The 22,730-nt window shown below is 39.5% G+C and overlaps 1 protein-coding gene across 5 annotated transcripts in view; it reads right to left on the reverse strand.

Annotated features, from left to right (window-relative positions):
- DLC1 (DLC1 Rho GTPase activating protein) overlaps window positions 1–22,730 on the reverse strand; it is a 228,586-nt gene that overhangs the window by 37,794 nt on the left and 168,062 nt on the right. The window contains exon 1 of one of the 5 annotated variants that reach the window (XM_057420252.1): window positions 1,694–1,785. The exons of 3 other annotated variants lie outside the window; for them this stretch is intronic. In XM_057420252.1, the coding sequence (XP_057276235.1) occupies window positions 1,694–1,706 (13 nt within the window). In that variant the 5' untranslated portion in view covers window positions 1,707–1,785. Of the gene's footprint in view, window positions 1–1,438; window positions 1,562–1,693; window positions 1,786–22,730 lie in introns of those variants that run through there. One more of the 5 variants, XM_057420254.1, reaches the window with a different exon arrangement.

Consider the following 22,730-nt stretch of genomic DNA (forward strand, 5'->3'; position numbering starts at 1 on the left):
AAAAAATCAATTAGCAAAGCAAGTTATTTTAAAAGAAGATAAAGAGATCAGGAAGTCCTGGAGGTTACAAAAGGTTGCTCCAAATGCTTTGATTTCTCTGAACTTGCGGATGAAAAGAATCTTCTCAAAACCACGTCTACATCTTCTTTTGCATATACTATGTTCCATAGTTGAAGAATCTCAGCCCTAATCAGGATCTCACAGGCAAACTAAAGTAGTAACTCAAAACCATTTGCTCAAGAGACACTGATCACACTTCCTGGCCACCTCAGCCTTTCTCTTCTTTGCTGCTTCTACTGTAGATGTAGATTAAGATGCCTACAGGACATCAGTAAGGATACCTGGAAGACAAGATAAAAGGCTACAGCTGTGGAATTAACAGATGTGTCCAATTCCACACCAACTCCGTGTGCTGTCAGCCAGCAACAGCCTGGCTGCCAGACTGATGCTTACTCAGTTTGGCACTGAACTGTTGGTAGATTCATACTCAGAGGCTCGTATGAAATCTGCTATTATCTTAAATCCACTTACAAACAGCCTTAAAGCATAATCTAATTCACAGCATTGATACTGATTTGCTGCTGGAAATTTCTTGATCAGGACAGGGCAATTGAAACAGATCACGTTTACTCCTGTAAAAATATAAAAGTATCTATACTGGATGGCTAAGATAAAGGGCCATTCCCGTCTTTCACATGTGTTAAGTACTATGACACATCAGGCAGAACTTTGTGACCTAGTTAAATACATAGTGTAGAGTCTGTTATTTCTTCAATGCTCTCATTTTCCCAAAGTGAAGAGGCGGATGAAGAAAAAAAAAAAAAAGAAACGAAGGAAAAAAAAAAAGAAACAAAGGAAAAAAAAAAGAGCAGCTGCACCAATAGTAAGTGCCTCTGACGGGCAATAGATCTCATCAGTCTAATGGCAACGCATCGATCAACAGCTTCACAGCTACAGTGGAAGTCAGTCATCGGTGGCGGTTTGCAAAGAAGGGGAGAGCGATACGGAACGTAAAACTGCCCGACTGGAAAACAGCATCGTCGGTGTTCGGTTTGCCTGGAGAAGGTCGCAGAAGGGGAGCTGGCAGGACGTGCTGCTGCTCCACAGGGATCAAAGCCCCGGGGTGACATCAGGGCTGGCCGCCACCGCCGCACGGGGGGAGCCACCGGGCTAATTACGAAGAACTTCAAAGCAAACTCGAGGGCTCCCGTCTCGCAAGGACACCCGGAAAAAAGAAGGCGGGCGGGAGGGCTGCGGACGGACAGGACACACCACCCAAAGAGAAGAGACTGGAGACATGGGCCATGGTGCCCTCCACAGAGAGAGGAGGCATCCCGCGAGCCGCTCCGCGCCCGCGGCACCTCCGCGGTTAACCCTTCCGGCCTGCGTTTCCCAGAGATGAGAATCACTCCGGGCTCCCGCGGCGATCCTGCCCCACCTGGGGCTGCTCCCGCCCCGACGGGCGCCTTCAACCCCGCGAACACGGACGGGCCGGCAGAGCGAACCGCGCCTGGGAACGCACCGCTCCCCGCACTGCGGGAAGCCCGCCCGCGCCCCGACCAGCTCTGCCCATCCGGGGACCCCCATCCCACCGCTCTGCTCCCGAAGCACCTCCCGGTGCACCGAGCCTGCGCCCCCGGGGGCGCAGCTGCCAACCCCCCTCAACGGGCAGGGGTGCGAGCCCCGAGCTTACGTGTGAGGATCATGGTGTCTCGCCTGCCGCGGTACCTCCGCGGGGCTGCGTGCCGGGCTGCCTGACCCCGCCTGCTCGCCTGCCCGCCCGGCGGCAGCCCACAACTGACACCCGGCACCGAGGAACAGAGAGGAGCAGGGCGGCGGCCCGGCCCCTTCGGGAGCCCCCGCCCCCAAGGTCCGCCCCGCCGCGCCGCACCGCACCGCGCCGCGCCGCGCCGCGCGGCTCGCTCTGGTGCGCGCCCAGTTCTCCGCGCAGGGGACGACATTGGCAGAGGGAGCCAGCGCAAGGATTTACCTGGTCACGACCCGCAAAAGCAAACAGAAAGGGGCGCACACACGCCCCTCCGCGCTCCCCTTGTTGTTGCATGTCTAGGCGGGTCAAGGGGAACTTCACAAACCAAAGGCAATGGGATCAAAGATAGTTTAATGGCTCCCGTCCTCTTTGCTCCTTTGTCATTTTTAATGGCCATCAGCTATCGCGGTGGCTTTTTAGGTGATAGTGATGTGCACAAGAAGCAGTTGGCGAAACTCTAAATGCTTTTTCCAGGAAACACACAGAAGAGTGCTAATAGAGAAGGCAGGCTGGCTCCTTGGCGCTATAAATTGGGAGGGCTGGAGGGTCCTGGGCAGCCCCAGGCACAGAGGATGCTGAGCCTTCAGCCTAAAGGGTGACTAGAGGATGCTGGTGTCTTCCCCCGTGGGAGTCCGAGAGTGCTGTTAAACACTGAACGTCTCTGCACACCGTTAAAGTCTCAGTCTGGACCGAAATGAAACCAACAAGTACTCTCCCTATTGGGACCCAGCACAGCCATAGGCATGGTTTGCAGATAGTAAAGCATAGCCTGGATTCATGGCTCTGTGCCTGGAAGTCACTTCCTTTTACTCTCCTGTATATTTTGTAAAGATTGTTCAAATTCTTATTTCTTGGTTGTTGCTCATATTCAGGGCTTTAAATGGCACAAAACAGCTACTTTTGATGAGCTGCCAAACTATCAGCATGGAAAAGAGTACTGTGAAATTCTGAAAATACCTGGGACCCATCAAAGATTATGATTGGTTCATTTTCTTCCAAGCTAGCATCGTATTTTATACTCATTGATGTTATTCCAAGATTCAGTTGTCATTTCTGCCCTATGATCTGTCAGATATAGAGTATATGGAGTGTGGTGCCTGAGCAGGCAATTTGCTGAAGAATAAACATCTCTCTCTTCTAGAACCTGCAAGCTGTGTCCAGTTGGCTATTACAGTGTTGTTTCTGGAAACCCCTCCGCAGCTCCAGGTCATTAATTTACTTTAATAGCCTACAAGAGGATGGAACTGCACTATATCTTCAAGCTTGACTTAATATATGTTGCCCACTTAATCAATTACCCCTTCATATCTAAACTCACTCCAGCTCCTTTTGGCATAGCCACATTTACCTGCATTTTTGAATGCTTCTTGTGAGGCACCAGGATATATATTTACAAGATAGGGGGGTCAGGCCCTTAAAATGTGAATTCTTAACTCTAACACAGGGAAGACAGACATACACTCTGCCCCAGCTGTTGAACAGACAAGGTAATCTCTTTCTGTCTGCATTGTCCATAATTTTATGCAGTTGGTAGACTAGGAATTGACAGAATAGTCACGACAAGAGATGGGAAATGCTGCTTGCATATTGTGTGTGATTTTCAGAGCCTGCATTCTGGAAAACAGAGAAATGTTTTCTCCAATAAGCATCCTTAAAAGGAAGAGGAAAAAAAAAAAGAAAAAGAAAAAGGAAAAATATAGAATGAAAAAAAATTATCCAGAACAAGTAGGAAAGCATGCCGGTACTGCAGTGTTTTCATCACAATGATAACGCTGGAACCAGAAGACCGCTGTGTGTCAAGTTAATACCCTTGGTGAAAAAGCAGGGTTTATTGTAAACACAGACTGCCTAGGCTGCTTCCTGGACCAAGCCTGCACCTCTGTATAGGAAGCTTTTTTATAGGACCCACAGGAAAGCTTTTGAAGAAGAAGAGAATGGACTTTTACTGTGCAGAAAAAAAAAGAAATGGGGAGGGTTGGAGGACTTGGCAGCATGAAGGGCAACTGAAAAAAGCTAAGAATGAGAGGAGGAGATATGTGCAGCACTGAAGTAAAATCCAAAGTGAGAAGGTTATGTGATCGATGCAAAACAAGAATTTGCAATCAAAGAGTTTTGTTTGAAGATTCTGAAGGGGGTGAGTGATGAGATTGGTGAATACTTGACAAATACAGTCCAGACACAGAAGGTGGGATCCGCTCAGTATTTAAATGAAGGATTATCATTCTCACCTCTACCACTCTGTAAAATAGCAAATGGATGATGATGCTGATGATAAAACACTGTTTGTACTGTAGTTCAGCTCTCCTGTTCTACTTGCAAAGCTAATCAGCTCCCACAGTGAAGGAGGAATCTCTATCCTGGTTCAGTCTTTGTGGATTCCCTCAGCAATGTCAGAACCAGTGACTTCTGTGATGGAGCAATCTGTCTGCTGGGATCATTGCTAAATAGATGCTGGAGGATTATCACTGACCTGGATTAGATTCTTGCTGGTAATCTGAAAGAAAAAGGCTTTGATTCTAGTTTGTTATCAACCCTTGAAGACATGCAGTCTCTCTGGCTTGCATTTTAACTTGGAATTCTATAGGGCTGCTTAAGCAGGCGTAATTTTGGAGCTGAAAAAAAAGGCACCAGTCTCGCATTCTCTGTAAAACGTGCTCAGAGGAGCATTCCACCTGAGGCATGGGTGTTTAGCAGGCTACAACCACCCTAATCACTCATGCAGCTTTAAAGAGTGTTGTGAAATGAGTAGAGCTTTGGCCTTTAATATTTTCATTTCTTTATCTCTGTGGCTATTGAAAGAGCAGGCTGCTGCCTGACAGAGACAGGATTTTAGAAGCAGCCTGCGTAAGAGCATTGTTTCTGTGGAGCACTGTTATCCTTAATGCAATCAATGAGCTCTGGATGGATGGCAAAGTAATTGTAAAGGATTGCCTGACAAGCACAATTATTCACTTTAAAAGGTGAATTATCCTTCTGTTGTAACTGCGTAAGGGAGTGATTCGTAGGACAGCATCTAATAAGAAGGACTTGATTGTCCTCTGTTTTCCCTCCCAGGCCCAAATGCCTTAATGGTTAACTGTACCCTTGTCATCCTTTTTCTCAAATAGTGCAGTACACAGAGAAGTCCCAATTTGTAATTAGTCAACTGACCTGCTGGTACAAACACAGGATTGTCTGACGCGTGATTGCAATTCTAAACGCTAGTATTACTATCCTCTTAGCAACAGCATGATAGATTATAGAGCAGTTTCAGGCCGAGTTTCCAGGCCTCTGGCTCTAGGCTTGGATTCCTTGTCAGCTGGGGTATTTATGTGTAGTATTTCCACAGTCCAAAGGACCATCATGTTCCAACCATTGTCAGTGAAATAATGAAGTTTGCATTCTCTAGCACTTGACTTTACTGAAGTAATTATTTAAAGGAGTCTGTAATTGGTCAGGCCTCTTGATGAAGAGTGTTTGCACTATCACTTCTCAGAGATAAGCGCCTTTCTTTCAGAGAAGGAAGACTATTGTTTCACCTACTAGAGAATCACAAAATGAAAGAAAGCATCTTTCCAAAGTGCTTTTTAACAAAATACATAGTGAAGTTGTTATAGTGAATAAATACAGGTTCTGCTCTACTGCTTGTAATTGGTGGGCTTTCTGCTCTAGTAATCTTCCTTTAGAAATAAACAGGATTAGAAATTTTACCGGCTTGTCATGTATAGGAGACTCTTACTTGTATTTCATCACGGATGTTTTTTCATTTATTTTCTTTATTCTTTTTTTAACAGTAAAAAATAAAGAAAATTAACCTTGCCTCATTCTTTGTGGTCCATATAACTGACCATTTTAAAAGAAGGGATCAGTGAGCTTTATGTTTTTGTCTGCTTTTGAATGCCCTCAAACACAGTTCAACAGTTCAGGCTGAAAATGAAATTACCATGTTCAAACTCTACTTAAGAAAGACTCTGTTGTAGGGATGCACTAAAGCTTAAGAAATAAAAGTTGATTATATAGTGTGACGAAGATTCAATTTGGTAAAATATAAATGCAGATAAACTGAAATAGGAGAAGGAAAGGAAACAAGTATTTTCATTCCATTGTAATCGCAGAGGGTCAACTCCTTGGCTTACACAGAATACCGCTGGTTTATAGAAATTGGTGAAGATGTAGGGTATATATAATATTCCATATAATATATATATATAAATTCCATATAATATTTGAGATTCTGTCGCTGGTGATGGTTTATTTTTTGAAATGTGCTGAAACCAGGACAAGGCTGCAGAATTTTCTGCTGTTAATGGGTCTGCTTTCCCTTCAATTAAAGCTACATTTTCACATTAAAAGAAGTGATTCACCCTTGGAAAAATAACCAACTGAATTTAACTTCCAAGAAAGTAGGGAAAGCAGATTTGGGTGAACTAAACTTTATTTAGAAGAAGTGCTAGAGGAGGGTAGTTAGAATTTCTAGTGACTGATGAAGGCTCAGAGATGATCTGAAGCAAATATATAGCTTGTGGTACATAGAAATCCTTCTTCCTTAAACTTTAAAAATTTGAATACTGTTCTATTACCGAATAAGTAAAAAAGCATCCATAATCAATTACTGCTTCACCACAAGGAATCTGAACCTGAAATTACCCCAAACCTTTGCATGTATGTAGTGAAAGTGGTCATGTTAGCAAGACCTAATGTCTGTGTAGGTCACAGGTGACTGACTCTAACACCCACCACTAGAGAAAGCTGCAACAAAGGTTTGCCTCTGCCAAGGCATCATCCTTAGGTTCAGCTGCAGTAGCTGCCTTCGGGATGGTGGGACTGCGGAGCTCCATGGCACCAGCAGTCATCCCTGGTCTCTCTCCTCTCCTTGTGGGTCATTTGAAAGACAGTGGTGGTGGCCAGATTCACACCCCTGCTTCTCTTCCTCTGCACTTACAAGTCACAGTGTGCAATGAAGAGCACAAAGGATGCTTTTACTCAAAATATATATTACACAATGATCAAAAGATGAGCAAGTTGATGATGATGTATAATAGAAGCAGGGTATCTATCTCAGCTTTTTGCTGCTTGGGAAAGAAAGTGTTTTTTTCAGACCAATGTTCTTGTTTTCAGTCTGTGTTCTAGTTACAGCAGTTATATCAATGCTAAATCAACCAGCTCATCTGTCTTCATTTTTAAGCAAATAGATTTTACCTTCCACCTTCAAAATCACCAGTTTCCAAGGCATGCCAATGGTAAGATGTTTTGTTTTTTTTTTTCCTAAACCTCATTCTGTGTTCATGCATGACCTCCAATATGATGAAAAGGTCAGCTTTCACAGGGAGACAGCAGTAACCTTCATTAAAACAAGATGCAGGATGCTCACAAAAGTAGATGGAAACTGAAAGACTGGTGTCTTAAACATGTCAAAACAGCGTCTAAAAATTGGTTTATGAAGCAGCTGTGTTGTTATAATACACATGAGATGCTAGACTTTCCATCATGACAGCCTGGGACAGACTGTGTCAGCCATGCAGTGCCCAGCTGGGGTTAAAAGGGTAAAGTAGAATGGAAGGAAAGAAAGTTTTGTTTTGTTTTGGCTTGGTTTGTTTTTTTTTCTTTATTTTGTTATAGTAAGTAAAAATAATATGAACAGTGAAAAAATTCCTTTCAATAACAGATTTTTTTTCTTACTTCCATCTTCCATCTTGTAAGATCCAAGGCGTTTTAGCTAAATGAACTCTATATTCATTAAACTTATTTCCTCTTGAGGAAATAAGCACATGCATCCACCTGGACCAGTTGACCCATTATGTGAAAGACCGCTGCTGTTTTAGCCTTAGGGAATCTCCAGGACTCAGGAAATAATTTTAAGCCCATGACTTAATATAGCATGATAACTATGGCAACTGGAACACATGCACTGTGATAGCTAATTTCACCTCAGCATTCATCAGGGGAGGTACTAGCTTGATATTGTAGCATGGAGAGTTAATACAGAGGTGCAGAGACAGGGAAGAAGGAAAGCATGTGTTAATAAACCCAGTGAACAAAGTCAAGCCTGGTGTAAGTCAGGATAGATTCGTAATTATTGTTAGTCCTGTTCTGAGAGCACACTAGACTGAGAGTCAACACATCTATCTGCAGTCTTGTTCTGCTTTAACTTACTGGGTAGCTTTGGTCTATTCATTCCCTCTCTTATACTTCATTTTTCCCTAGATAAAATAGGGAGAATAATATATGCCTCTTTCACAAAGCCCTTGAGATGTACTGTAGAAAGTGGTGTATGAGCTTATGCTGATACTGTCCCTATTAAAAATCCTCTTGCAGGTTGACAGTTTGACTGCTTCTTTCATAGTCCATGCCCATGCTCTTGCTTATTTTAACTGAAAAACATCTTACAGCAGCGGTAAAACCTTGGGTTTTACTGGGAGATGTGTACATACAGATGGTTACTGAAGGGCACCTTAAGTAACTTACCGGAGTGTCAACACTCATAATGATGTCTGAGGAAAGACAAGAGAAGTGGAGGGGGAAGCTAGCTGTCTTGCCAGCAAGAACAAACTGAGCTGGAGAAGATTTATTAGGTGTATATTATCCAGATAAATGTGATCCTGACTTGAATGAGAGCCAGGAATAGCAAGGGGAGAGGGTCAAGCAGAAAGAAGTGGCTGTTTGGCCTTCATCAACAGATTCAAGACCTGACGGGGATTAGAAGGAGTAACAGAATTGTTGGGGTGTTCATTCATCACTCTAAAATTTAGGATTATGAATTCCAAATGGATAGCCAGGTTAGCTGAAAAATGCTTCCTCCTCCTCCATGCTACATTTCTCTTTTCATGCCAGTGTATTACAGAGAGTCAGAGTACTGTATGATATTATTTGTGAACATGATTACAATGTGTAGATGTGATGGACAAGTTAATAGGAGCTTGCATGTTTTAAAAACAAAGACACATATTCTGTTACATGATCACAAGAGAAAGAAACATAGAAAGTGGTTAGTTTGCTTTCATATTTCAACCCTGTCACACTATGAAGGGCTACCTTTTTTACTCTGCTTGTTTTCGAGGTTTTACTTTTGCCTTCATGTCATTTTACAGAGACATGGTAAATGACTTTGTTCTTGAGACACCAAATCTCTTATATCTAACCTTAGCCCAGAGCAGTTTTTAAATGCCTAAATTCTGAAACTGTGTGTGTGAGAGAGAGAGGGATATAGAGAGATACTCTTCTACTATTCCTTATTACTGGGAATCTAGGAAAGAAAAATATTTTTACTAAATAAAAAGAAAAAAAATCAGGGTCCTCTCATGTTGTGAAATGTTTTTTTTTCTTTTTCATCAGACTTCAAAATGCAAAGATGGATAGTAGTGACTGGAGAAGGCTTTTACCTTAATCTTTGTCCAGTACACCTGGCAAACTGAGTTTACCTGGATGTTACATTAAACTTTACAACAGTTCTGTCACTAAAGCAACAATGCAAACCCTTCAGTCACTATTATTTTAAATAAAAAATAGCAATGAAGCAAATTCTGTACTGGGGTAGATTGCAATTCTTGAAGCCTCTCTTTGCATACTAGTTTGCAAGAGCTAAGGAGCTACTCATGTAACTCTTAAACCCAAACAATTTATTCTAGTGTAACGCAGACTTAGCTTCCAGATAAAAGGCTTGCTCATTCTATAGTAGACAATTCACATTTTTATAAACCACCTTTAGTACAGCAACAAATGCATCCTGCAGAACACCTTTATTCCTTCATCACCACTGAGAGTCTTGCTTCCCTGGTAATGTGATGTTCCCTGTAGGAATCTGACAAATTGCATACATGGAACAGGTACACATCTGATGTTTTCAGAACCTTTCTGCCATTGGATTCTTTGGGTCTTTTGTTTCTGATGATTTTACTGAACATTCATTAACATATATGATGTGTAGTACAAAACAGTAAGCCTTAAATAGATGTGGAACCTGGCAATTTCTTCATGGACCCCAGTTCAATGTATGAGCAGGATTATTTATAGGATGCATTGCCACCAAGGGTATGGATCATTTCTGATCTTGTATTCTAAAATGAGAAGGATCTGTTTAGAGAATGCTAACACAGGAGAAAAAAGTCTCAATCAGCTAACTTGCTTTTTGTTTGACAACAGCTTCAGAGAGCTGAAGGCAGCCAGGGACACATGTGTGCTAAGATCAATGGGGCAAGTGATTAAGAGTGATAGGATGTCCTTCACCTTTCATGCTCAAACTAAAATTTTCTCTCTTTTGAAACAAGAGCCTTTACATCACTCAGTAGAATTATATTTCTCATGAGCAGCATTAGAATACAGAAATAGTCTCAGTTTTCTTTGCTGAGGATTCTTTATTTTTTTTCCAGATACAGGAGGTCTATTAAACCTCAAGATTAACAGTGCTCTTGGCATCTGATTTTTAGTCAGGAAGTATATACAATGACTTGAAAGGTGTGTATGCAGGACTTTGAATCTGATTTACTAGTAGCTTTTTCGAATATGTCATGTGTGTCATATTGACCTTACATTCTTAATTACCTAAACCACATGCTTGCTTTTCGGTTCCTTATTGTAAATCAGCGGTAGCACTAAGAAAAAGCCCTAACAAAAAATATCCTGAAACATCCTGAAAACTTAGATTCTAGCATGTCAGAATATGGAATTCCTCATCTGATGAACTAAATTGAATTCTTTGGAAAATGTTTAGAAATAAAAGCCACATCCTACTAGGCCTCTGGTGCAAGGATCCATGTGCTGAAAAATTATGAGCCATATGTCCCCAAATTATAAACTCTCTTGAAAGTAGTAAGTTTCAAACATACATTTTAGAAACTTTCTGGATTTATATCAAAGATAGGAATTTTATGTGATTGTCAATATGTAAAAACTGAATCATACCCAAAACCTGGTGTTCATCTCCATGTTAGGCAGGTATCTAAAGAGTTCATTCGCTTATCTCCTTTGCTATTTCTGTTGCATTTCAGAAAGTTAGCTGACTGCATCATGAGATTTGGGCTGTGTGGGAAACTTTCTGGCTAGTGTACAGAATAAATGGGACAATGTATCCTTAGCTTTGCTTCTGAGATAGCAAGCTATTGCCCACAAAGGCAAGCTTTTAATTAACCTAGGATTCTTGGGTGCTCCATCTGTTTCTAAAAACAGGATAGCTTCCTGCATTACCTTCTGATAACAACCTTTCCCCCCCTAAGCCATGTAAAGAGCTTTGCACATGGAATAAGAATTTCTCATCTTCATGCCTGTAGAACCTATGCTGGGTATTTATTTCACCTGCTGCCAATTTCTTCACCTCTTCTATTTCCTTTCTTTCTATTTCTCTCTTCTCTCTTTATAGCTATCTGCTACCAATAGCAATGTGAGGGATAGTAGTGCCTTCCTTAGTTCTTTTCCTCATCTATTCTTCCTTTGGTCAATGCAAGTGAAGAGCAGGCAGAATATTAGATCCAGAACTGTTGAACAGGGTTCCCCAGTGAGGGAAAAGGGAAGAGCATGCAAACCAAAGGAAAAATACATCTAGTTTCTAGAAGGAACTGAGAATCTAGAACTCAAAAGGAAAATATAGGAAGACTGAGAGATAAGATCACTGCCAGACTGACTGAACTGTGACTGGGCAAACCATACCTGCAATTGTACAGGTAATGCAAATCTCTGAATTCATTTACCCCTTCCATGGATCCAGGTGATATCCAGGGGTCAGAACCCTTGGCTATTGACAATGTAGTAAAGGAGACAGGAAAGAATAATTTCCAAGTATCCTGCCTAATTTCAGCTAGATAGCAATTAGCTATGTCAGGGTGGAAATCATCAGAGCACAGAGATTATAATGTGACAAAATTTGAGACCCTATCTATCGTTTTACAGCTACTCTGTACTGTAGTGCAGAGTGTAATGGAAAGCTCAGATAATTATGATGGGTTGGTGTGTTTGTCTTGAAATAATATTTGTCATCTTGCATGATCTCTTTCCATGATCAGAAGGGGCTTTGCTTATTTCAGGATAAAAAGGAATTTAAACCTCATTCCTACAAATTTACGCAACTCTGTTTTGTTTGAAGGGTATAATGAAATTTGAGTGCATAAATTCTTGCAGGATCATGGCTTTAGTATTTAGGTGATGGACTTTCAGGCTCTTTCGCAGACAGTTTTTGTGATCTCAACCACACTTTGTTTGAAGCACTTATTCTATTAAGAATAGCTTCTCAAGAATGAAAATCTGATACTTTATCCTCTGGCCACTTGTACCTACTATTTCTGATCTGGCTGATAATGCCAGAAATCAAAGTACGGATTCTCAGAACAGCAAGGCTTTTCATAATGGTCTCTCTGCATGAAAAGTCCATGTGTCAGCTAAGAAAATTAATTTCTAATAATACTTGGCACTGAATGAGTGGCTTGTCTCAAAGCAGGGCAGCAAGCACTGTTTATCTGATCTTTGTAACACTGAAATAGGTTTCACCTATTTGAATCATCCTTGTCTTAGTCATCTTTATATCCAAAAGCTTATACTGGGTATGATATCCTCAAAATCAACCCAGGGATTTTTTTTTTTTTAATAAGGAAATAAAACCGCACTAGGGATAGTTGCATTGTTGTACTCAATAGTATTTCTCTGTTGGGCAAGGAGCAACATTTTCTATGCCGGTTTAAAATTCTGGAGAACTTTATGCTACTCTTTTAAGGCAGGCAAATATTACACAACTTTATGAACAAGTTTAATTCATCCTCTGAAGATGTTACCTATGTGTATAATGTCCTTTTCACTCTATACTCTATACTTAATTACTCAGTGCCATTTTCAGAACATGCTACTATGCAAATTCTGTACAACATCACAGACTTGTGAATGTAGCTCTTCAATTTGCAGTTTTAGCAAATAAAAGGTCTGTAACTGTAAAGAAACAAATACACTAAGACAGACTTAGAAATTAATACCTCTATTTTGCTTTAGATTTGAAATAGTAATCTGAAAAAAAAAGTATGCATTAAAAGTTTAATTAGTTATTCTTGGTTTGTATAGCAGCAGTTTTAAAAGACAAGCATTCCTTCACAGGATAAAGATGAATCAGAGTTCTCCAATTCCTGTAAAAATGTGTGTCTCTACAGTCATAGTTTGTTCTGGATCAATTCCAGTGCATTGTGACGATGGGAGCTAGAAAGGAAAACTCAAGAGGGTATTTTTAATCACTTTTACCTCTATTAACAATGTGATGCTATTTCCATTGTTCCTGTTATAAAAATAAGTAGCTGACATGTTCCTCAGGATTGATTATTGTGCTTTAGTTAACAGATCAGCCATCAAGACATTGCAGCCTATCAGGAAAGGGAGTGGAAAGGAGCAGGCAGAGAAACCTCAAAGGAAAGGACAAGACACTGTGTCTTTTGTCCTTTGTTCCAAGATGGAAATAAACTGTCTCCACTTTTGATAAGCTCCTCTTTTGATCTTTGTTTGCAATAATTAGGGTTAGACACTAAGTTATTTTATGAAACCTTTTAGGTTTAGCCCCCTCTAAATTAATATGAATATGAATTATTTGTCCTCTGCAAACAACCACATTAAGTAAGTTTTTATGATTTAATTCATGGAGATTTTGCGTAATATGCAAGTGGACTACATACTGATGGATTTGGGGAAGATGAAAAGTATTTTTTCTGCAAATTTAATTTCATGTCATGCTTTACAAATATGGAAGAACATAAAAATACATTAAAATATATAAATATTTTCTGACCTTCTCTACTGTATAAATATATATAGAATTATATACCTGTCATTTTTTGGGGGGGTCAATTTATGAATATTTATCACACTGTGCTCCCATATATTTATTTTAAATGGTTTAGACAATCTTTCCCTGTATAAGGCTATAGATTTGCGTCCTCACTTATGAGGACAGTAAATATGATTTAAGATACCTTTGGCTGCAGAGAAAAGCAGAGCTGTTTCTCTAATTCATGATGAAAGACAAAGTCACCAAAGGAAATCCTGTGAAATAAGAATTTGGGATTCAGCTGGACTATGCTAGAAGCAGAACTGGAGTGTTACGTGCTTCTGGTGCAAACTTAACAAGAAATGCAGGTGTTAACATTTTTTCTTGCAAAGCCAGACTTCGTAACAGGCAAAAAACCCCAATCCAGAACAAAACCAAAAACCCCACTCCACCAGAAAGTAAATAAAATTAATTGCAGTTATCTAAGAAGCTAAATGCATTGTAAATCTAGGTAGTTTTCATGTCTGTGACCAGAATCCAGAATACTTCAGAGTAAAACAAATGTAATATTAAAGAATACAGGCAGCAAATATGTTTGTGTATAAACACAGTTGTGGTATATAGTTGTAATTTCAGAAACAATTTCAGCGTTAATGAGTGTATGTATATTGTATATTTTTTACATCACTGTTAATTCATAGATTTTTAAGGATTGTTGTAACAACCTATACTACAAATCCTGCTTAAGATCCCCTTGCTTAGGGTCTAGCATTTTACAATGTCTCCCTTAGGAATGCACTTTGATTTTAAGATTTCAAGTGACAACTTCAAAGTTTAAAACGTGCCAAATTACTTTAGAGTTTAAAACGTGTCTTACTCCAAATTTTTATTCTCTTATTCAGTATCTAGTCTTTCACCTGAGTTCTTTTTTAGTGTCCTGAAGATCATGATCAAGCTGTGGGATTGCAAGGGGAACTACATGGTGCAAAGCTGTAACATGCCTCCTACTGTCAAGAACAAAAAAAAAATGATGTATGCTTTGCTGAGACATATCACTGTAATAGTGTACACTTTCATATCTGCAGATTTAAAACATGTAATCATTTTTAGTAGCTTCATAAAGCATGTAGAGATATAGTCATTTGCTGGAAAATACAGAATGCTCCTTAAGGAATCTAAATTGCTGTATCTTTGTCTCTCCAGTGGAATATAGTCTACTCTTATCAGCTGAATAAGTGATACAGTCTAAACAAAGGGTAATAATGTTCAACTGGAATTCCAAGAAAGGAAGCTTAATGTGAACTTCCTGATTTAATCTTACAAAAATAAAAAGGTTGATAGGATAAATGAATCACTCAGAAGAGCAGATTTTGCTTCAGTTAATTAAAATGGACCGTAAAAATGTCAAAGTACCCTTTTATAACATTTAACTGTGAAACTCACATACAAAACTAGAGTATCATTTTCATGCATGGGACTACGAAGAATCTCTTCAGAGAAACAACTCTATTTTCTGAATATTTCTTCTAATATTCCAGCCTGGAAATAATGGTGACAACTACATGGACACTTCTCACACAATTTCCTGTATCTTCTACTTTTGGAGAGCCAGGAAAAGTCTTCTCAGAAGTAAATTTGGAACTTTTGCTTCTGGAAGACATCAGCAAGTCAGAGATGCATGGAAATTAAAGAAAAACAAAGCAAATGCACTATTTTTTTTTAGGTTTTTTTAGGTTCAATTTCAGTTCATTCTGTCTTCCTGACAATGGTAGTCACTCAAGCATGGAATAAACTCACAAAGAAAGTGGAACAACACTTTTTGGATAAGATACCTGTTAAGTTGCTAGAAAATGAGCAAGAGAGATGGACCTGCACTGCTAAGAGAATGGAAATGACAAAGCTCTAGGCCCTCTCCATCTCTAACTTCTGCAAATTTGTCACCCGTCAACACTTTTTAAGTATAGGCAATGTGAAAAGTGTCTAAAAAGCCAGTCAGGCAAGTGACAAGTTGTGATTACAACTTTCTTTTCCCCTACCAAACCAGCAGGAAAATGTGAAAAAATGTGTGTGTACTACCATAACACAGCAACAGCAAGTAGGATATCCATAGAACTGCCAAAGGCCATGCATATCAGAGGAACATACTATGCATTTCCTCACATATGCTGTACCTGTGAACAATCCTTGCCTTTGTTAAAAGGTGTTTATTTCACACCTGGGCATGAACATCTCATCTTCTTAGAAATAGCTGAGTTTTTTTTCAGTAGCAGTCCAATAATTTTCAGTTTCTAAACTCTTCCAGGATGGAGCTTCGTTTAATGGAAAGCTGGTGGATGAGAGTCCTTTTGTTCAGAGCCTTGGCACAGTTGTTAGTATTTTCTTTCCTGATCAAATTTGATCTAAGGTTTTGTTTGGTTGGTTGGTTTGGGTTTTTTTGCTACCAGTTGTTACTGCTGTCCAATTTGTTACTTTACTTTGTTTGTGGGGTTGTGTGTTTTTCCGCTTTTCCTTACTAGCATATGAAGTAGCTCAGAAGGGGGGATCAGAGAGATATTTTATGTGATAAGGCTGTTGTGTGGTTTTATGACTGAGTGCTGCCAGAAGAAAACAAGAAGAGGCAGACTTGGTGAAGCATGACATCCGTGCATATAAAAGATCTGAAACTATATTCTAAGGGTGCATATAGATGACTGATAGCATCTGAAGTTAGAAGAGGAGTAGCTCCAAGTTAATACTGAATTCTATTTTATTAGCTAACACTGACCTCTCATTTATTCATTTGTGATCCCTTGGACAATTCAAGGACAGGATCAACTGAGTTTATTACAATCCCTTTGATTTTTATTATTTTTTTTTCCCTTGATGCCAAGAAGTGAAGAATAATGTGAGGAATCACTTCTACAGATAAAAAACACATGGGAAGAGGAAGAAGGAAGAGGTGAGGGAGTGGCACAAAGGAATCCTAAAACAGGTAGACCTTCTTCCCTTGCCTGATGACAGATTCCACAGTGAAAGAGATAAACTCCCACTAGAGATTTAAAAAGGGATAATCCTGAATAATGCTGGAAATCATGTCAATGTTTTGTGAAAGTGGGAAATAGGTATAAAAAAAAAAAGCAGGTTCATACTGATCAGCAAACAAGGCAATCTTCTCACTGTTGTGCCTGAGATATCTGGGTGTTTCAGGCAGCTGTGAGTGATGAGGCACCCATCTGTGATGAGCTAAGGATGGGATGTGAGCCTTGGAGTCAAAATGGAATCGCCTACTTTTGACCAAAATGTACTTTATGGGTGGGTGTGCTTTGACTGCCAACTATCTGTTGTGTTTTGGCACTAGAAATAACAGTCTTGGATACCTCCCTTTGGAGGGTTAGCTGCAATTACAGATATGTTTCAGAAGATTCTTCCATTTCATAGAAAAAACTGATGAAAATTAGAAGGAACATAGTCATCATTTGCCAGACTTGCAAGATATATTTTTCCTACATATTTAGTGGTTTGGGTAATTATTTTCTTAATGAGAAGACTTGTCAAAGCACATTATGTTGACTGATTTCACATCATCACCTTTATTCCTAGCAGTTTCTGATTACTGATTTTATGATACAGAAAACCATTAATTTTTAATTACTGCCAGCAATTTCTTAGAGATCATTAACAGCCAAACTGCTATAGACTACTTAAGTATTTTTCAGCTTTCCTAGGGAAAAGAAAACCAAAAGCCAACTAGATTTTCTGATTTATAGTTATAGTTTGAGTTCAGAAAACAGAGTAGTTCAACAAATCCTGCAAGATTTTTCCCCTGTGTTGGGCTTTACCCTTAGAGACCACTCACAGGATCTCATCATCCTCCAGGACAGCTGGCTTATGCCTCAGTGTTGCACCATAGCAGCAAGAGGAGCAGCAAGCTCAACTAGTCCCAGCACAAGATTCAAAGCTGCTGGAAGTTTCTGTCCTCAGTGTGAATCTGACTACTTCTGCCTCACTTCCATGACTACCAGGGCCTAGGAAAGAAAGCAGCATCTTATCTCTGAGGGAAGAGCTCACCTAGGTGGCTGTAGACTGCTCCTAATGCAAGTCAGTGTCTTGTGGATGACATTAAATATAATGGTTATATCCAGGATGCCATGAAAGGAACTGTAATGTGTTGTTTTAGAGAAGAAGGAGAAAATACAGATTGCATTTAATGTATGGGTTTGTACTTGGCATATGGTATGTCTTGAGGTATACATCCCATGTAGTTTACTTTTATCACTATCACTGATGATAGTCTGCTTGTCTAGGAATAATGTTTGCGGTTATGTTGTGTTATTTGAAATCCTAGATGAAAGACATAACTATATCAGTGTAGCTATGCCATTTTGCACCTTTTTACCAAGTAATTTTAAGTTTCCAAGGATATGTATTTCTTGGTAATTTTAATACAACAGTGATCTGCAGCTTGTATTCTGTGCTAACAGATGTTTTGTTACTAGAGTCCAATATTATGCAATAAGACAGTGAGTCCCCAGAACTCCCTGTCAGGAACACAAAGTACTCTAAGATAGATCACTTTCATATTTTCTGGCATGCAGTGATGGGTAAATCTCCAAATGGTTTGTAGGTACATTTAGTTTAAACTAAATATCCAGAGCTCAGATTCCTAGAGCTCAGTTTTCTCAGACTACAAAACCAGACTAGTTATCTAACGGGGGTAATGGTAGTGGTAAGAGAAATAAGAAAGAAAAGAACTTTCTCATATTTTCAGCTTGAAATCAGTAGAACATTGCCTTTCTTTTTCTTTTCCCTTCTACACCCAGTTTTTCACCTTCTGTATTTGCTGCTTTTTACATACTCAAGATGAAGTTCTGTCTCAGCTACATTTGCATGACCTTTCTGACCTGCATCTTTCCTTTACACCTATGTGCATACTCCAGTGCCAAGGACTTGTTGGGAGCAAAATAATTATCTGAGACATAAAGAGTTCAAATTTACCTTGATCATAGTATTTCACAGTAAATGAACAGAAAGGACTTCATTTGAGGTCTGGCTGAAGAAGTCTTTAAAGTGTCAGAAACCTTCCTGTCATATACTAATCACCCATGTCAACTTGGAAGATCACAGGCTGCAAAAGTAGATTTTTTTAGTTACAACTTCAGTGGTATCAAATATTAGGAAAATAGGAATTGTTCCATTTTGCAAGAGTAGGACAGCAAAATAATTTCATGTGTTTTGACTGATTCTGTCTCCTTTGCACACACGCTGAAGTATATTTTCTGTATTGATTAAGCATAATAGATAAATCAGTTCTTCAGCAGAGGTTTATGAATGTATAATTGACATTTTGTCAGTGCCACAAAATTTCCTTTCTGAGGCAATTGCATTTGGAATGCTGTGTAGTAGATTTTTTTTCTTCAAATGAAAGATAATTAAATATAATTAAATTAGAATTTCCTCATGATTTTGCAATAGTGACATTTTAAAGCCTGTGTCATTTGTTTTGTTTTTTCTGCAGCTGTTATTTTGTTCAAGGAGTCAGTGTATGACTTGACTTTTCTGTAAGATTTCCAAGTAGAACCACTTTTACTTCCTTTAATGTTACAATATTTGGCAGGGCTAGTCTCATGTGAATAAATGAGTGAAGAAATCGCATAAATCGTAGTGAAAATGCAAATAATTTATTTGTGCTAAAAAAGCATCAAGCACTATGGGGTAGCAAATAAAACTAGCTGTTTAATGCAGTACCAAAATATTAATACAGCAATCAGAGCTAATACTGCAGAAACTCTGTAGGGTGCAAGAAAAGGTAAAGAAATGATGGAAACAACAGAGGGAATTTTAGATGACAGTTTAAAGGACATGAGGAAGCACGCTGAAAGCATTTCCAGTAGCACAAGCAGAGGAAAAGGCATTCTACCACACTTTGCATTACTTGTGGAGACCATGAGGGTCGTCTATGACAGTCGTCACACACATTGCCTGCACAGCACTTTCTTGGGACAGACATTTGCACTGAGCACACATAGGAGACTCCCAGAAGAAAAGGCCAGTGCTGAGGTTACAAGGGTTGCATGTTTTCTCTTGTCATTGCTATGTGTACTTGTAGACACCCATGAAACGAACTCTTGCATAAGTTCACACAAACCAGAGTTTCTTTGCCAACCGTTTCACCCTTTACCTTCAAATTATATAAGGAACAACAAGCTCTGCCTCCTTTGCCTCCATGATCTACCACAGACTTAATTTGCTCCAAACTCGAGTGCCCACCCCTCCAGTCGCTGCCTCCTGGTCATGTTTCCTGTCTCCATCAAGTCTTCTCTCAGCCCAGTTGCTGGAAAAATGTGTGTTTCTGGACTTCTCCTTTGTCAGAGGGAAAGAGGCTTATTCATACTCTATTTTGTTTTCCAAGCAGATTTTGTTGACAGCCTGCAATTCCCCTGGAGCACTTGCAGGATCCTGTAACATCGCACGGGGTCCTGTGACCCAGGCAACTGGCTGAGAGCTCTGGGTGCTACTTCAGCCAGAAGACTTGCGTAGAAAGGAGGGAGAGATTGCACAGCGCACTGATTTACTGATCCTGGACCTGGGATTTGTACCTCCAGCCTTCACTCTCTACCCTCCCCAAATTTGGATTGTGGAAGAAATGCCTTTCTCCCTTACTGTGTATGTGCTCAGGGCTGTATTGGAAGCCATGCAATTTCCATGAAGTCATTTCATGGCACTTAACTAAATACTTTAAAAATGTTGCCTCCTGTGTAAGGAGAGAAGAAAATTAAGGACACTCTGTGGGGCTGGTGCACAGCTGGGTTTGTGTGGGAGCAAATACATCTGTTCTCCAAAAGGACATAGCAGCATAGGACATATATATAAATGAGTGGAAAAAGGTAGAGTGACTAAAATACATGCAGTTGTTTTTCTGGTGTTCGGTACAACATCTGGGCTTCAACCACTGACCTGTTCATTTCACTTAACACCCAAATACAATTTACATTAAAAGGGAGATTTTTTATTTTTTTTTAAGTGCAGGGAAAGGTCATCAAACTCTCGTCACAGGCCACGAGAAGGCCACAAGTTAGAAACTGAATGTAACTGGTCAGGGAAAGAGGTGCAGTCTGTAGCCATTTTTGTTGCTGAATCACAGTGATGCGGGCTTCTGAGGACTACAGCAAAATGCACATGGGCTTACTAATATTTTTAATCTATCTTCATGAAGTCCAGAAATAGGGGATTTAGTTATAGTCCCTATTGTGTCCCACTGGCTTGCTAGAGGATCTAGCTCCTATTGTTTTACTCACCGCAGCAATGAATGTACTTGCTAATAGAAAAGCTGGACCTTAATATTATTCTGTAGCTTGTGCTCAGTTTTACTATTTTTGTAAGAGAAACAGAAACATTTAGCAGGAACAGACAAATGAACAAAAAATAATTATTTCTCTGGAATAAAGATCCCAGAAAAACAAAGAAAGAAACTGTCTTAATGAAAACCTTGGATGAGAAATGCTTCAGCACGTATCCTTTTTCCACAGGTCTGTTCTCTTATCTTCTGAAACAGACAGGTGCTGGGAAAAGAGTACTGGAAATTACTTACTGAAGAGTTGTGCCAGCCCATTCCTTGCTGATATATTAGTAAATGTTCTAGAAGCAGCAGAGCCTGATTTTCCTAGTTTTACATCTAAATTATCCCAGAGAAAATGAGAACTCCCTTCTTTCGTACATTGGCAAAAATAAGTAGGCTGTGAGTATTTTCTCTGATGAGCTTTATCCATGAATGTGTGTAATTTAGAGAAGCTGAAAACAGTATATTTTCAAAAACACATGCAAGTTATCAATACACCCTTTGGAAAATCTGCTGAAGCTGGCTGATTGTCTTACAATATTATTAAATGTGGGTTTATTATTTCACCATGTTTAGGTCACTTTTGGATACAACATACAGGAGAAGGAAGTACTGGCCTATTATATTAAGCAATGAGCTTTCCATATGTTGGAAATAGCATCATGAAAAGAAACTGCCCAGAGAAAGAAAACTTGGTATTTATGAGAGGGAGTACTCGGTACATCACCAATGATCCCATCCAGCAGAGATTTTCAGACTCTGTCTGTTACCATGCTGTCTGAGCTCAAAAAAGGAGAGGGATGTTATTTCTCTTAAAGAAATAAAAAATAAAAATAGTTAGGCCATCCATCAACTAAAACCAAGGCAAGTGTTTGGTTCTCACTGTTGAAATGGGGTATTATTATTCCCATGAGGATTAATAAGCCTAGCTGGAGGAGTCTGACCCTTCGGGAGGTCCATAGAGGAATGTTTATGATTAATGTTTTGGTCCATGGTCTATCTCTATGCTAAGTTAATAAAGCTACATTGTCTTTTACTGTTCCTTATTAACACAACATTAAACTTCTACCAACATTCATGTTGCAGACTGCCCTTGGCTCTGTGAAGTAAAATAATACTTTGTGGAAAAGATTTTACTGTACAAATAAGCAGATGTAACATCCCAGTTTGTTCCCAGCTCTCAGATGACAGCAGTTCCTGTAATTAGCTGTGAGCTGGAATGTGGGTTGCCATGCAGTAACCACACCAAGCATTTTACTTCACATCTTGATTTCACATTTCAAATATCCCTGTTGACTTTAGAAAATGAGTTTTGGAAGCACAATACAGCAAAATAGAGGAGATACAGTACACTTAAAGTGAACCTAATATATGCTAAATAAAACCGTTTTTATTTAAATTTACTTGGCTTCACAAAAAATACAAAATACTGAAGGAAAGCATTGCTTAAACAAATAGATATCTTGAATAAAATAATCACAGGTATTCAGCAGTTAAAAATATATTTCAAAAGAGAATTTGCACTATGAAATTCAAACCTCTCACAATGAATGACTGGAGATTACAGTGATGTATTTCCAGATGCTTTTATTTTTTGTAGTTAAGATTAGTGGTCAGTGAGAGGTGAATGCTTGCATGCTCTGCATGAAGTCCCTTTTTCTCACCTGAGACATCTGGGATAGCTGTGTAAACCTCTCCAGAGAACCCGATCCTAATCAGGCACTATCATAAGGCTTCTAGAACAGCTTCTCCTATTTAAAGCAAATTTAGTTTTCAGGCCATCATTATCCTGACTTCCACAGAGGTGATCCAGTCCACTGAAACTATAGAGAGGAAACTATAGAGAGGACCCAGCCTCCCTCAAGCATTTTGATACTAGCAACAAAGATATCAGCTACTGCTATCTGTGAACATGAGAGATCTGTTGATTACTATCCCAGCTT

This window comes from Pezoporus wallicus, unplaced genomic scaffold (genome assembly GCF_028554395.1).
Source record: "Pezoporus wallicus isolate ANWC-B61680 ecotype Strahan unplaced genomic scaffold, APGP_CSIRO_Pwel_v1 contig_5552, whole genome shotgun sequence".
Classification (NCBI taxonomy): Eukaryota; Metazoa; Chordata; class Aves; order Psittaciformes; family Psittacidae; genus Pezoporus; species Pezoporus wallicus.